A 14,778-nucleotide genomic window follows, 5' to 3' on the forward strand; every position below is an offset into this window, starting at 1 on the left:
GGAGAGCGCCGGCTCCTCTGATGCGAGCTGAGGCGCCCATTGGATTGCAAGCATGGTAAGAGGCGAGAGGCTCGGGATGCCGGGATGCGGGCGGCCGGGATGCACGGGATGACCCCCGGCTGCACGCCCCATCCCACCTCCCGCCGCACTGTCTCCTCTTCCCTCAGCCCTTCCAGAAGCACGTCTACTACCCGCTGGCCAGTGGCCCGGAGGGTCCCGATGTCCCTGTGGCCAATGCCGCAGCGGGCGCGGCCCCCATGGCTTGTGTGCCCCCGAGCGCGGCCTCGGGCCCCCTACCCTTCTCCGCCCGCGGCTGGAGAGTTTGGACTGGCGGCGGCTGAGCGCCATCGACGTGGACAAGGTGGCGGGAGCCGTGGACGTGCTGACACTGCAGGAGAACATCATGAACATCACCTTCTGCAAGCTGGAGGATGAGAAGTGCCCGCACTGCCAGTCGGGGGTGGACCCGGTGCTGCTGAAGCTCATCCGCCTGGCGCAGCTCACCATTGAGTACCTGCTACACTCGCAGGAGTTCCTCACCTCGCAGCTGCACTCCCTGGAGGAGCGGCTGCGCCTGAGCCTGAGCGACTGCGAGCAGAGCAAGAAGATGCTCACCAAGCAGGCGGGGGAGATCAAGCTCCTCAAGGAAGAGTGCAAGCGCAGGAAGAAGATGATCTCCACCCAGCAGCTCATGATCGAGGCCAAAGCCAGCTATTACCAGGTGGGCGACTGCACTGTGGCCGCAACTTACCTAATAACACAGCTCTGGTCCCATGTCAGAGGCCTTTCCTCTCTCACCACTCTTGGGTTTGAAAGATTTGTACATAACTTGAGAAGGAACAGTGAACCGAAGTGTATCTTAGCAAAAACAGGCCTGTTGACCAGTAGATGGCATGGTTCATTGCCTTATGCAGACAACCAAAGGGTTAATAATTAAACAACCAGTGTTGTCTGCAGAACTTTATGAAAGGCATCTAAATACTGGCTGTTGAAATTTATTTTCTCCTCCTACTCAATGTCATGAAAAATCACCCATATGCAAAATAGCTGTCGAGGTCAATCCCCCAAATGATTTGGAATGATTACATTGCTATTTATTTTTTCTCATTTTAAAAATTTTTACATGTTCTCTAACTGAAAAAAAATGTTTCATGAACAAAATATTTTCATGTAACCTTTTTTTAGATCCACCAATTTATTTTTTTTTTTTTGAGTGACTTGTTACAGGGCACATGCGTTCTCCAGAGAAACAGACAGACACAGAAAGTAATAAATCACCCCCAAGGAGGGATGGCTATGCTGCAGTCCCTTCTGCATTCTCCTCTCAGGATTTTGGGCACACACACATGCACACACAAACACAAACACATCCAGTGCAAGTTTCAAGCCGATAGTCTGGGACTCAGACCTTGTTCTTTCACGTGGGTGTCCAGCGCCTTATCCACAACATCACCTGTGTCCCCTTCACCAGTTATTAGTATTTGCCACATTGTTCTAATTTCCTCTGCCTTAATATATATTGTTACCACTTTTGAACCATTTCACAATGAGCTGCACACTCCTAAGTATTTCAGTATGTAATTTTCTAAAAACAAGAACATCTATCTATATAAAAATAGTACTTAAAGAATTAAACATTTTTGTTTCTCTGGTCTTAATCTCCAATGGTTATGATTTCAACACTGAGTCCAAGATAAATATTGCAACTTTTGAGAAATTAATGTATATCCTTCCTTTTCAAATTTTTATGAATTAATTTTTTGCCTTGCTTTTTTTTTTTTTTAGGTTTTTGTCATAGGGTATGTGTGCTCTCCAGAAAGATACAGGAAGAGGGAAAGTGAGAAATCACTCCCAAGGGGATGGAATGACTATATGACTATGTCACAGTCTCTTCTCCTCTGTTCTTCTCCTGGGATTTTGAACACACACACACACACACACACACATACATGCCTGGTGTGATTCTTAATCTTCCAGGTCTAGGTCCATGACCCATATCATGGTGGGTCATATGGGAATCCAACTCATTAACCACCATGCCACCTGCAGGCACAAATGTGTATCTAATTCATCAATTGGTTGGAGTGTAAAAGGTTTAAATAATGTTTGATAAAGATTGAAGTAAGATTCACAAGACTGATTTCACACTCCTGCTTTCCAGTCATTTTGTCTAAGCATGGCTTCAAAGGCTTCCGTGGACTTAGACATGGTGGAGCTGAATCATGTGAACGCTGGAAACTCTGTAGGGCAGAGGAAATGGTACTGTTAGTATTTCTTAGGACTGACCCAAAAGGGACACTGAAAGAAATGTTCTAGAGGGCTTCAGAAAGTGTGTGAAACAATGGAATTAAAGTACAAGCTTACTTTGGTGCAAAAAAAAGTTTGAAGTCCATACATTATTATTATTTTTTTTTTTTTGGAGAGATTTTCACTGTAGGGCGCGTGTGCTCGCCAGACAGACAGAGAGAGACATAGAGACAGAAAGCGAGAAATCACCCCCCAGGGGGGATGGTCACGCCGCAATCCCTTCTCCTCCGTTCTCCTCTCGGGATCTTGGGTACGCACGCACACGCGCCCGGCGTGAGTTTTAAGCCACCGGGTCCGGGACACGAACCGCGGTCGACTACGTGGGAGTCCAGCGACATAGCCATTACGCTAACTGCTGGTTCCCCATACATTATTTTTTCATAATAAGCATTTTTTTACTAACTTTTTGAAGATCTCCCTCAATGTGTAAGCTAGTTTACTAGTTAGGAAAGAATACTGCTAAAAAGGCTTAGTGTTGAACTTTGAGTAGGCAAGCCTGAAATATAATCTTTAAATGTTATTTGAGGTCACTCATCACTTACTTGTTTCATAAGTGCCAGTTTAAGTTAAATATTTATAAGTAGTACTTTGATGGCTTTTTCCCTTGTACAATGACTAGAATGGGTTCTATCGAAACATTTTCCAAAAGTTTATTATAATCTAGCTTTGCTAGTCATCTAGCAAAACATTAAAAAGATGTTTAATGTTCCCAGCCTAAAGTAATGACACATGGCTGAAACGATGAGTGTATTCCTTACTTGGCTTAATCAATACACACTGTATATTTCTACTGAGAAATCACATTGTATCTCAAAATTAGGTACAATTATTACATAATAATTAAAAGCTTTTAAATGTAAATTATAACCTTTACCATTCACTTCATTCGAAGCTAAAGGTCTTTTTATTTTTAAGTTTTCAGTGTGGAAAACATCAAACTACATAAAAGAATGACATAATAAGCCCTTAGTGGACCCATCACTGAGCTTCAAAAATTGTCAACTCATGGCCAAGCTTGTTTTACTTATACTCTCGGCTCCCTGACTGGATTATTTTTATTGTGTCATTCATAAATATTTCAGTAGGTATTGCTAAAAGATAAATAACTCTTAAAAGAACATAGCCAAATTACTATTATCACACCAAAAATAATAATGAATAATTCCTATATGTCAGATATCCAGTCAGTATTCGCATGTCATCCACTGTCTGACTTGCTCTTTAAGTTTGCTTGTTCAAATTAGGATCTAAATATGACCCAATTGCTTCCATTTAAATAAATAAGTAAATAAATATGAGAAAATATTAACTGATGACATTGACAGTGATAGAAATAAGACAATGTGATGTGACAGTGACTGACAATAGGCTCATCAGGGAAAACCGTAATGAGGATGGCCTGGCATCTGCCATGTGGAAAGATGCTCAATGAATGACATCTTCGATGTCAAGAGGGCACCAGCCATGGGAAGGCCTCGGGAAGATCAGGCAGAGGGAATAACCAGTGCAAAGGCTGAGGCTGGCATGCTTGAGGACCAGAAGGAAGACCAGTGTAGCTGGAGTGACACAAGCCAGTTGGTAACAGGGTGGGAGCCACCCATCTAAGGAGAGCAACATCAGGATTTCCAGAAAGCACCAGAAGGGCTACTTGGAACTGTCAAGAGATGATATTCACACCCGTGTTCACTTTGAGAAGCATGTCCTGCTATTATGTTTATCTTTTCCGTCGTGTTCTCATGTGTAGTACTGGAGGAAAGTCAACAAATGGTTGGTCAGCTGTTGTATTGAGGCATTAACTTTCACGTGTTAACGTACTTGCCAAGAAGTAAGTCATCTCTCAGAGAAAGCCCCCAGGAGGTAGTGCTGTAGGTACCTAGATTTTTAGGTGGGGAGACACTCATTTCGGTGGGAGGACACTTGACAATGACACTTGAATTTGCTGCTCTTTCCTTTTCAGTGCCATTTTTGTGACAAGGCCTTTATGAACCAAGCTTTTCTACAAAGTCACATTCAACGCCGCCACCCTGAAGATTCTCACCTGGGTAAGTCACAAGCTTTGTTGCAGAGCTATCTGCTTTCTGCTCCCCTCTATTTTTTCAAGGAGACATGGTCCAGTGCATTTCTCAGTCCTTTAAAGGAAAATATCACAGTTGGCACTGATCGAATAAGTAAATACCGAGCACCTACTATGTGCAGGTGGCGTCCTTGTTGATGGGCATACAGCTATAAGCAAGACAGATAAGTCCTGCTCTTCTGAGTCTCACATTCTCATGGAGCAGCCGAGGAGACAAACAAATAAATGAGAACTTTTTTCAAATGGTGGCAAATGTGATGAAGATGACATACTGGGAGGATGAGATGGAGAGTGACTCCAGGTGATCAGCCCTAGCCTCCCTGAGAAGGCCATATCAAATCAGAGACCAGAAAGACGAGGAGGTTGCAGCCTGGTGAAAATCTCAGAAAAGGGTATCTCGGGCAGAGGGAGCCTAATTCTAAGGGGTGAGGGGGAGCAGGGTGACTTGTTTGAGGAGCAGAGAGGAAGCTGATGGAGTAGCCTGAGCAAGGTAGTGTGTGGCTGGAGAGGTGGAGCCAGGTCAGAGGAGGCTTTGAAGGCTCTCTGCAGAAAGGTGGGTATTTCTACAGTGTAATGGGAAACCACAGGGAAAGGTTAAGTAGGGGAGGACATAATCTAATTTGTTCCTTAAAACATCCCCTCTAGCTGTGGATGGAGAATAGACTACAGGGGCCATAATGGAAACAGGTGGAGGAAGAAGAGGCTGCAGCAGCAGCCTAGGTGAGATAAGATGGTAGCTTGGTCTAAGGTCTAGGACTATGGAGAGATAGAGGCGGAAAAGACATGTGTTGGACATGTCTTTTATGGACAGAATCCACAAAAATAAGACTCAGAGTGAGAGCAAGAGATGAAGCAAAGATGATCCTGGGTTTTTTATCCCAATGTTTGGGTGAACAACAGTGATGGTTACTGTGATGAAGGGCTGGGAAGTCATTGAAAGGAGTGTGGCAATGGGTACATGAACATCGCACATCCAGTAGGTGTGCAGGTGGGGTGCTGGAGGTGAGTTTGAGATGGAGAACCAGGCTGAGAGAAATCAGGGAATCAGGGGAGTAGAACTGGACTGGCTGAGGTCATCTATACAGAGAAGAATGGCCAAGGTCAGCCCCAAGCTGTCCCAATGCTAGGAGCTCAGGGCAAGCAATGCAGGAGAATGAAAAATAGCAGCTAGCAAGGCAGGAGAGACAGTGGAAAGATTTGTTGTCATGGAAGCCAAGGGAAAGGTATTCAAGACAGAGGTAGTGGTCAATTGTATTAAATGTTCCTGAGGGACCAGCAGGTGGTGTACTGGTTACGTGGCTGGATTCCCACATAATTGACTACTGTTCCAATTCCAGACCCAGCAACTTAACACCCACTGGGCACGTGTGCATGAGTACCCAAGATCCTGAGAGAACAGAGAAGAAGGGATTGCAGTGTGGCCATCCCCTCAGGGGCGGGGGCGGTGGGTAATTTCCACTTTCTGTCTCGCTTTGTCTCTCTGGTGATCACACGCACCGTGTAGCATAATTCTCTCTCGATAAATAAATAAATAATGTTCCTGAGGCATGGAGTAAGATGAAGACTGAGAACTAAGTGTGGTCAAGACAGTTGTCGGTGACCTTGCCAGCCACTTCAGTGGATTAATGGGGACAAAATCTCCATCTGCGTGAGAACTGAGAATCACAAGGGGAGGGATCTTATCTATCACAGACATAGATTTCCATAACGTTTGCTGGGAAGGAGAGAAGAGACGCGAGGCATCACCTGGACAGAAATGTGGGACCATGGGAAAAAATCTCATTTAGTTTGCTGTGGGAAGTTCTAGGTGTGTTTGGTGCTGGTAGGTGCCAACCAGAATATAGACAGAAATGAAAATGCAAGAGAAGGAGAACATTCCATGGCTTACAAAGGAACCAGATTCCTACCACTTAAATATTTTCAAAAGCTAAGAATATTAGGTTTCTGTCTCCACAAGCAGACCAAAGCTTTCTGCAGGTAGCCACAATAACCCCCCCAAAAAGTCTCATTCTGATCTTAAATGTTTTAGTATCTTAACATATGTACTTAGCTGGATTCTGCGTTGCTTTCCTCTTGGGGCCTGTTTTTACTTCTGCCCATTTCAGGAATAGATGTTTTAAGGAAATAGCTAAGCTTTGTAAAAACAAAACAAACCATATAAAGCTCCTATAAGCCATGGATCGTTGATACAACCTAGCAATATATTGGAAAGATGAAATATTTTAATCTAGCATTCTTCAGCATGAAACTGACCTTCTTTCTCTTCTGTTTCAGTATCTTATTCTGTCTCATACTCGTTTCAGAGAGGATTTCAGTCTCTGAAATGAGTATTATTTCTTCAGGTCATCTTTGAGATTCTGACTTTCTACTTTGGTTTCCATACCTTTCATGTCTACACTCACAGACACATGTATATCCATTCAGTCATGTGTACATCTGCATGTAAGTACATGTACATAAGTATTCTTCCCTTCACTTGTTGCTTCTTTTTACAACTTTTCAGTACCTCGCTTTGTCCCAGTTGACAGGGGGTGGCCAGAGTTTGCATTTGAATGCCGATATTGCCAGTATGTATTAGTTCCCATGGGGTTCTCAGGAAAGTTCTGTGGGGGCCAGGACGACCATAGAAATGTCAATATGGCGGTATCTGCACTGGAAGCCATTGCTTCCCCTTTCTAATTGAAACAGGCATCTCTCAGATGCTAGTGTGCCACTAGCTCACAACAACTTGAATGATTCCTTGTCGCCATCATTGTCCCCAAATCAGGGCTCTCGCTTTGTCTCAACACAGCGGGTAAAAGAGTGCTTAGAATAATTTGGTGCCCAATAATACCAAGTCTTATTCCAAATAAACACTAAAGAGCAACAATTGGCTCCTGTGGCATGAACAGCAAATAATTGTGTCCCAAGTAAGAGCTGTTCCCTCTGTCTTATCAATAGACCCTACCCCTTAAGTTTGAGGCATTCCATAAGAGACAGCAAGTTATAACAAGATTTTCTGTTGCAACAGAGTATAAGAAACAAGCACAGACGGATAAACTCCAGAGTGAGATCGACATGTTGAAGGAACAGCTGCAACTCACCAAGTCTCAGTTGGAGGCGGCACAGCATGCCCATGCGGTCAGATTCTCAAAGGTACGGTACGAGGTTCAGAAACAATGGTATTTTACATACAACCTGCTGTTTGTCATTCAGTTGTGCCTTGGATTCTAATAAGCAGAGGAACAGAGGAATCATTAGTATTTCGTTCTCCCAGTCTACTCTTCAATATCTTACTGCAAATCAAATCACTGGAAGTAGATCAATAGTTCTCTGTTTTTTGAAGCTTTTTTAGGTGAAATTCACATAACATACAATTGATGCCTATTCATGTTTAAAACAAACCACGTTTTTCATTGACTATTACATTTCTTTCAGATATCTGACATGAGTCTCACTGGGCTAAACTCATGATGCTGTAGGGCCATGTTCGTGATGGGAGGCCAAAACAGAAAATATTCCTGCTTATTTGGACTGTAGGCAGAATTTAGTTTCTCACAGTTATAGGATTGAGGTCCCCACTTTCTTGCTGGCTGTTGGATGAGCACTGCTGCTAATCTCTTTGTGAGGCTACTCACAAAGACTCATGGCTCCCTTCTTCCATATTTAAAACCACCAGTGGTGGGTTGAGTCTCTCTCATGTACCAGATCTGTTCTTTTTCTTCTTCCTCCCCATCTCTGTGACCCATGGGTCAAGGGTGGCTGGAATGTCTTGTTCAAAGTTACTCAAGGGCACTGAAGGGTTTCAGTAGGAAAGAGGACTGAGATGTGATAGTCTGACAGCTGTGGGTCAGAATGCGTATGCTGTGGGTCACAGTGGGTACAAAGAATGCCATCGTGGATTTTCCAGAGGATTGACCTCTGTGCACTTCGTGGACAGAACAGTATCTTAAAAGAGCATTTTTTTTCCTTATCACTGCCAGGATGATGTGATATGCTTAGTTCTTCTTTGTTCCTGCCATGGGGATAGGAAGTACAACTTCTTAGGGAAAATAGCAAGTCGTTTCATTGATAAGGTGATGGAGCCCTCTGTCTTCCAGATGAGCTCTCTTTTTAAAAAAAATTACGGTAAAAATTCATGTAACATAAAATACACTAGTGTCAGTTTTTTGTTTTGTTTTGTTTTGTTTTTTTAACTTAATTTTGCTAGAGAGCACATGTGCCCACTGGAGAGAGACAGAGACAGAAGGGAAGTGAGGAAGTACTCCTGTGGGGAACAGCCGTGCCACAATTCCTCCTCCTCCATTTCTCCTTTCAGGATTTTGGGTACACACATGCACCTGGTGTTTTTTTATAAGCACCAGGTCCAGGGAGACAACAGTTAGCGTAATGGCTATGGACTCCCACGTAGTCAACCGCGGTTCGCGTCCCGGACCCAGTGGCTTAAAACTCACGCTGGGCGCGTGTGCGTGCGTGCCCAAGTTCCCGAGAGGAGAATGGAGGATAAGGGATTGCGGCATGACCATCCCCTCTGGGGGGTGATTTCTCGCTTTCTATCTCTCTGTCTCTCTCTGTTTTTCTGGTGAGTGCACGTGCCCTATAGCGAAAACCTCTCCAAAAAAAAAAAAAAGCACCAGGTCGAAGACTTCCACTACACAGTTAAACATGTGGGTTCCAGCCACCTTAGCCATCGTGCCACCATTTATTTATTTTTTATTTTTTTTTTGAGAGGTTTTTCTATAGGACGCATGCACTCGCCAGAAAGACAGAGAGAGACAGAAAGTGAGAAGTCACTCCCCCAGGGGGGATGGCCGCACCGCAGTCCCTTCCATTCTTCTCTCCGTGGCTTGGGCACACATGCACACGTGCCTGTTGTGAGTTTAAGCCACTGAGTCTGGGACTTGAGCCACGGTCAACTGCGTGGGAGTCCAGCAACATAACCATTACCACAACTGCAGGTCCCTCTTTTTCCTTTTTTTTTTTTTAACTTTACAATGTATTTTATTTATACTTCAGAACACATCCAGTAATGTAATTATGAGTCCTTCTTTTAAAAAATTATTTATTTCCATGAGTGAAAGAGAGCGAGAGAGTGAAACAGATACCTCCAGTAGGGTCCTGACACTGTGATCCACCCTAGCCTCAGGCAGCCCTGGATCATGCGGACGTGCCTGCCGGCACACTCAGGGAAGCCCCCAGCCGAGAAACTGGAACCTTCCCATTCGGGTCAGCTTCACAGGGTGACATGATTTATCACAGCACTGCGGTCCAGCCCTTCTACTTTCTGTTTCTATGACTTTGACTACTCTAGAGATTTCATATAAGTTAGAATCAGAGTTTTTGTCTTTATGTAACTGAAAATGTTTTTAGAGAGATTTTTGCTATAGAGCATGTGTGTTCACCTGAGAGACAGAGAGAAAGTGAGAAATCACCCCTTAGCAAGGATAGCCATGTCATAATCCCTTCTCCTCCATTTTCCTCTTGGGATTTTGGGCACACATGCACCCAACATGAGTTTTAAACCACCAGGTCCAAGACTCAAACTGTGGTTGGCCATGTGGGAGTCCAGCGCCTTAACCACTATGCCACCTGCTGAGTCTATAACTGAGTCATTTCACAGAAGATAATGCCCTCTGGTATATTCATGTTATAGCACATGTCAGAATTTCTTTTCTTTTTAAGACTGAACAATATTTGATTGCGTGTGTATACCGCATTCCACATTTTGTTTATCCATTTATCCTTGAACACTTATGTTCCTTCCACTGCATGGTTATTGTGAGTGACGCCGCTCTGAACACGGGTGGACAGATATCTCTTTGGGACACAATTGACCACTTTTTAAGCATACAATTCAGTGGCATTGAGTGTATTCACAATGTTGTAAACCAATTCTCTACTTTAAAAATGTTTTCAATACTCCAGAAAAACATCCTGTACCTATTAAGTAATCACTCCCTACCTGCACCCCCTGAGAACCACAAATCTTTCTTCTGTCTCTACGAATTTGTTTGTTCTGCATACCTCATACCAAAGCAGTCATATAAGTGCGACCTTTTGTGTCTGACTTCTTTCAATTAATATAAGGTCTTGAGGTTCATTGAAGTTGTAACATGTATCCCTGCTTCTTTTCATTCTTACTGCTGAGTAATCTCTTGTATGTATGTACCACAGTTTGTTTATCTATTCATACACTGATGAGCATTTAGACTGTTTTCACCTTTTGGCTGTAATGAATAATACGGATACAGTATACATGTGCACATTTTTTAAGGTTCTTTTGTGTGTGTTTTTTGCTAGAGGGTACATGCACTCATCATCAGAGACAGAAACAGAGAAGAGAAAGCATCCCCCATGGGAAATAGTTAAGCCACAAACTTTTCTCCTTCATCTCTCCTCCTTTGGGGATTTTGGGCACACACACGCAAAGACTTGGCATGTTTCTCAAGCCTCTGGCTCTGAAACTCTAACCACACATTCATCCAAATGGGTTCTGGCTGCCTAACCCACCATGCCATGGAGCCAACCCATGTGTGCAAGATTTTTTGAGAACATGTTTTCATTTCTCTTGTGCTTATACCTACCAGTAGAATTACTGGATAATTCTGTTTTGTTCTCTTTTTAGTTTATTCACTTATTCCTTCTATGACAAAATTACATGATTTCTATTTTTGTAAATTTGAGGAACATTTGACAACTCGATATATAGTCTTTCCTGGTGAATGTTCATTGTGCATTTAAGAAAAACATATGCTCTGCCATTGCTGACTACAGTGTTGTTAGATTTACTTGGTTTATTGTGTTGTTCAAGTCTCCACTTTACATTTAAAAAAATAATAATAAAGACAGCAAGTGTTGCCGGATTAGACCTTGAATGTAGATCAAATTAATCTGAATTGGTGGGATTTTGTGGGAGATGAAGCTAAATTCCTACAGTGCCAAGAAAGATTTTTTTCTACCCCTCAGAATTTTTCTTTCAAAGCATTCGTACATTTGACGTATTTGGGCATGTCTTCTACATGTTCACAAGGATGCAAAAAGCTGGAGGCTTTGGGTCTCTGTGTTGCAACAGTAACATGTCTATTAAGTTGTCAAAAAAATCATGACCTATTTTTTTCTATGCAAAGATGCATTATGACTTTGTATGTAATGGTTGCCAGGAACATTTGTTTCTTTTAGCAACAGAGTGCCCTTTGCTTTGCAGGGTCTTGCATTGCTGTGATCCTCCTCCCAACCTGCCAGCCCTCAGGATCACAGCAGTGAGCACAGTATGGCCAGCACGTTTGGGTCAGTCCAGGCCTGGACATGGCCCCAGTACTGTGCAGAGGCTCATACCACCTGCACTACTGCCGTTGGGCCTGGGTTGCTATTTCAAGGGATGCCACCGTTAGCTTAGAAAAATCATCCCCCCCCCCCCTGCCATAATACGAAGAGCTACTCACAGGCCTAGGTGAAAGAAGCAATATCAGCTAACATGGCCGAAGTAAAGCCATGACCATTTATTCTAAATTCTGCATATTTGCTTAATACCAGTACTTTGAAAGCCATGTATTAAAATCGTTTCAGGAATATGAACTGCAGAAAACAAAAGAGGAAGAATTTCTGAAGTCATTTGATAGATGGAAGGAAGAAGAAAAGGAGAAGCTAGTTGATGAAATGGAAAAAGTCAAGGAGATGTTTATGAAGGAGTTTAAAGAATTAACTTCCAAGAATTCATCCTTAGAATATGTAAGTATTAAACCCAAAAATTCTCATCATATGGGTTGCCTTGAGAGATGGTGTTAAAATGACATTATTGCCAAGGGATCTGGAAGTTACTCTACCAGGCCCTGGTGTAGACACTTCTCCTTGAGAATCTTGAGACATACAGAAGGCAGAGTAAGCAGGAGAAATCATTTTGTTGAGAATGAATGCTTTAGTCCCAAACCCCATTGTAGAACACTGTGAGGTGCATTTGTTCAGGTCATAGAAGAAGGCCTCTCTTTCTTTATCTGGTTACGTTGTTTAAGTAGCCTGAAACAATAAACCTCTCCCTGAGTTTTGAACTTTCCACTGTCGTGGTTGGAAAGGTTGCTGCAGATCACGAACTTAGGAAAAGGAAGAAAACCCAGGAAAAAAAAAAAAAAAAAAACAGGAACTTTTGCCAGGCATCCTCCTCACTTCCAGCCTGACTGGTGAGGAAGACGAGGTCTCTAAAGAAAGTAGTCTATAACTAAAAGAACCTGAGTCTCCACTTGTAATAGCCCTAAGTCATACTGCCCTGGTCACAAACAGGATCACCTACCTGGGCTGTGACCTTTATTGTCATCCTTCCTCAAAGTGGCTAGTCAGTGTCTTCCCACTAAGAATGCTGAGCTCACTGGGCAGGTTTGTCCGAGTCATCCTTGGGGAAAAGGGAGTGGAGGGAAGATCCTTGAGCTCCCTCTAGGGGCCAACCAGCTTTATAAAAGAAAACAGGTGTTTTTGAATTCTGCTAAGGCCCTTCTCCAAAACTCTTTAAACTCTAGCATAAAGGTTGGCAAACTCTGGATCATGTACCAAATCTGGCATGTCACCTCTTTTTCTTCTTCCTACGAGCTAAGAATGGCTTTTAAATTTGTAAATGGTTAAGAAAGTCAAAAGAACAGTCTTTTGTGACCTCTATCATTGCATGATGTTCAATGTCCATTTGACCAACAGAAGGGGATATTCATACCAGCCAATTTAAGACTGGCTTCTTGTGTCTTCCCCATCAACGTCACACTCATTTTGTCCCTGGTGATATGGTACCAGTTACAGTTCTTTGTGGGCAGTTCCCTACGTGGTTCCTGTCTACAGGATAATTATGGAATAGGACTTTTCCCCACGGCTTTACCACTGTTAACTTTTGAAAGAAACAGTGTTTTGAGATTTAGTTCATTTACCATACAATTCACCACTGAAAGCATACCACGCCCTGGTTCTCAGTCACAGTTATACAGCCGTCATCACAGTCATCTTAGGGCATCTTCACCGCAGGAAGAAACCGCGGACCCATTAGCACTGGTCTTTCTGTCTCCATGGATTTGCTTATTCTGGATAGCCCATATAAATGGAATCATACCATGTGGTCTTCTTTAAGTAGCTTCTTTCCCTCGGCCTAACGTTCCCAAGATGCCTCCATATCGTAGCTTATATAAGTTCTTTATTATTTTTAATGCTGAATAATACCGTAGCCTCTCTGTATCTGTGAGGAATACATTTCAAGATACCCAGTAGAAGCCTAAAACCTTGAATAGTATTGAACCCTCTTTACATTGTGATTTTTCATTATAACCAAGAAGGCTTCCCATTAATGAGCCGGTAGTGTGTACAGTGTGGAGACTCTGGACGGAGGGGTGATTCACATCCCGGGTGGGGTGGAGTGGGAGGCCTGAGATTTCATCGTGTACTCAGAGTAGCACACAATTTAAAGTGATGAACTGTTTAATTCTAGAACTTTCCCCTTAATATTTTTGGACCATGGTTAACTGTGGGTAACTAAAACTGCAGAAGGCAAAACTGCAGATGAGGGGGACAACTTCTTCCATTGTATGGATCTACCAGATTTCATTTGTCCACTCACGAGTTGATGGACATTTTGAGTTGTTTGTCTTTTTGGCCATGGAGAGTTTAACAATTTACTGTTATTATTAGACTTTGTTATTGTTATTGTGTTCAGAAAGAGATTTTTGCTATAGGGTATGTGTGCTTGCCAGAAAGACAGAAAGTGAGAAATCACCCTTCCTCCCACCTCCAAGGGGAATGGCCATGCCACAATCTCTTCTCCTCTATTTTCCTCTCTGGATTTTGGGGACGTGCACACGCACCCAGCGTGAGTTTTTTTTTTTAAGCTGCCAAATCCAGAATTCAAACCGTGCTTAACAATGTGGGAGTCCAGTGACAGAACTATTACTGGTCCCTGGATAGTTTTTAACTAACAGAAAAATTGAGCTGGTAGGACAGAATGTTCCACATAAACCCTCCTTCCCTACCCTTCACATGGTTTTCCTAATACTGATGACTTGTCTTTCTTTTTTTCTTTTCTTTTTTTATTGGCAAGGTCTTTCTATTTCTGATCCTCCTGTCTTAGCTTCCCCAATTGTATGGGATTGCAGGTGCAGACCTTGCCTGGCCTTTAGATAGAACCAGGAATCAAATCCAGGGTTCCCACCAGATCTCAGCCTGCAAAACATGGTGTCTTAGCAGCATGTGGCACCTTGGCTGGGCCTCCCTGTTATTGACATCTTACACTAACGTGGTGCACTTGCTAGAATTAACGACCTACTGTGGATAATTAGTTTTAGAGTCCATACTTTTTTCAGATTTCTCTTTTACCTACTGTCCTTTTTCTGCTCCAGGACCCTATCCGGGATACCACCTGGGTATTTAGTTGTCATGTTGCCGTAGGCTCCTCTTGT

At 43.0% G+C, this 14,778-nt stretch overlaps 1 protein-coding gene across 2 annotated transcripts in view; it reads left to right on the forward strand.

The window, feature by feature from the left end:
* Positions 1-307: 307 nt before the first annotated feature.
* Positions 308-14,778, forward strand: part of DZIP1 (DAZ interacting zinc finger protein 1) — a gene marked incomplete at its 5' end in the record, with an annotated part of 62,544 nt that continues 48,073 nt past the window's right edge. For both annotated transcript variants that reach the window (XM_014590935.2, XM_014590936.2), the window contains 4 exon segments: positions 308-721; positions 4,265-4,349; positions 7,392-7,516; positions 11,927-12,088. In XM_014590935.2, coding sequence (XP_014446421.1) covers positions 308-721; positions 4,265-4,349; positions 7,392-7,516; positions 11,927-12,088 — 786 coding nt within the window.

Source organism: Tupaia chinensis, unplaced genomic scaffold (genome assembly GCF_000334495.1).
Source record: "Tupaia chinensis unplaced genomic scaffold, TupChi_1.0 Scaffold000503_1, whole genome shotgun sequence".
NCBI classification, from domain to species: Eukaryota; Metazoa; Chordata; class Mammalia; order Scandentia; family Tupaiidae; genus Tupaia; species Tupaia belangeri.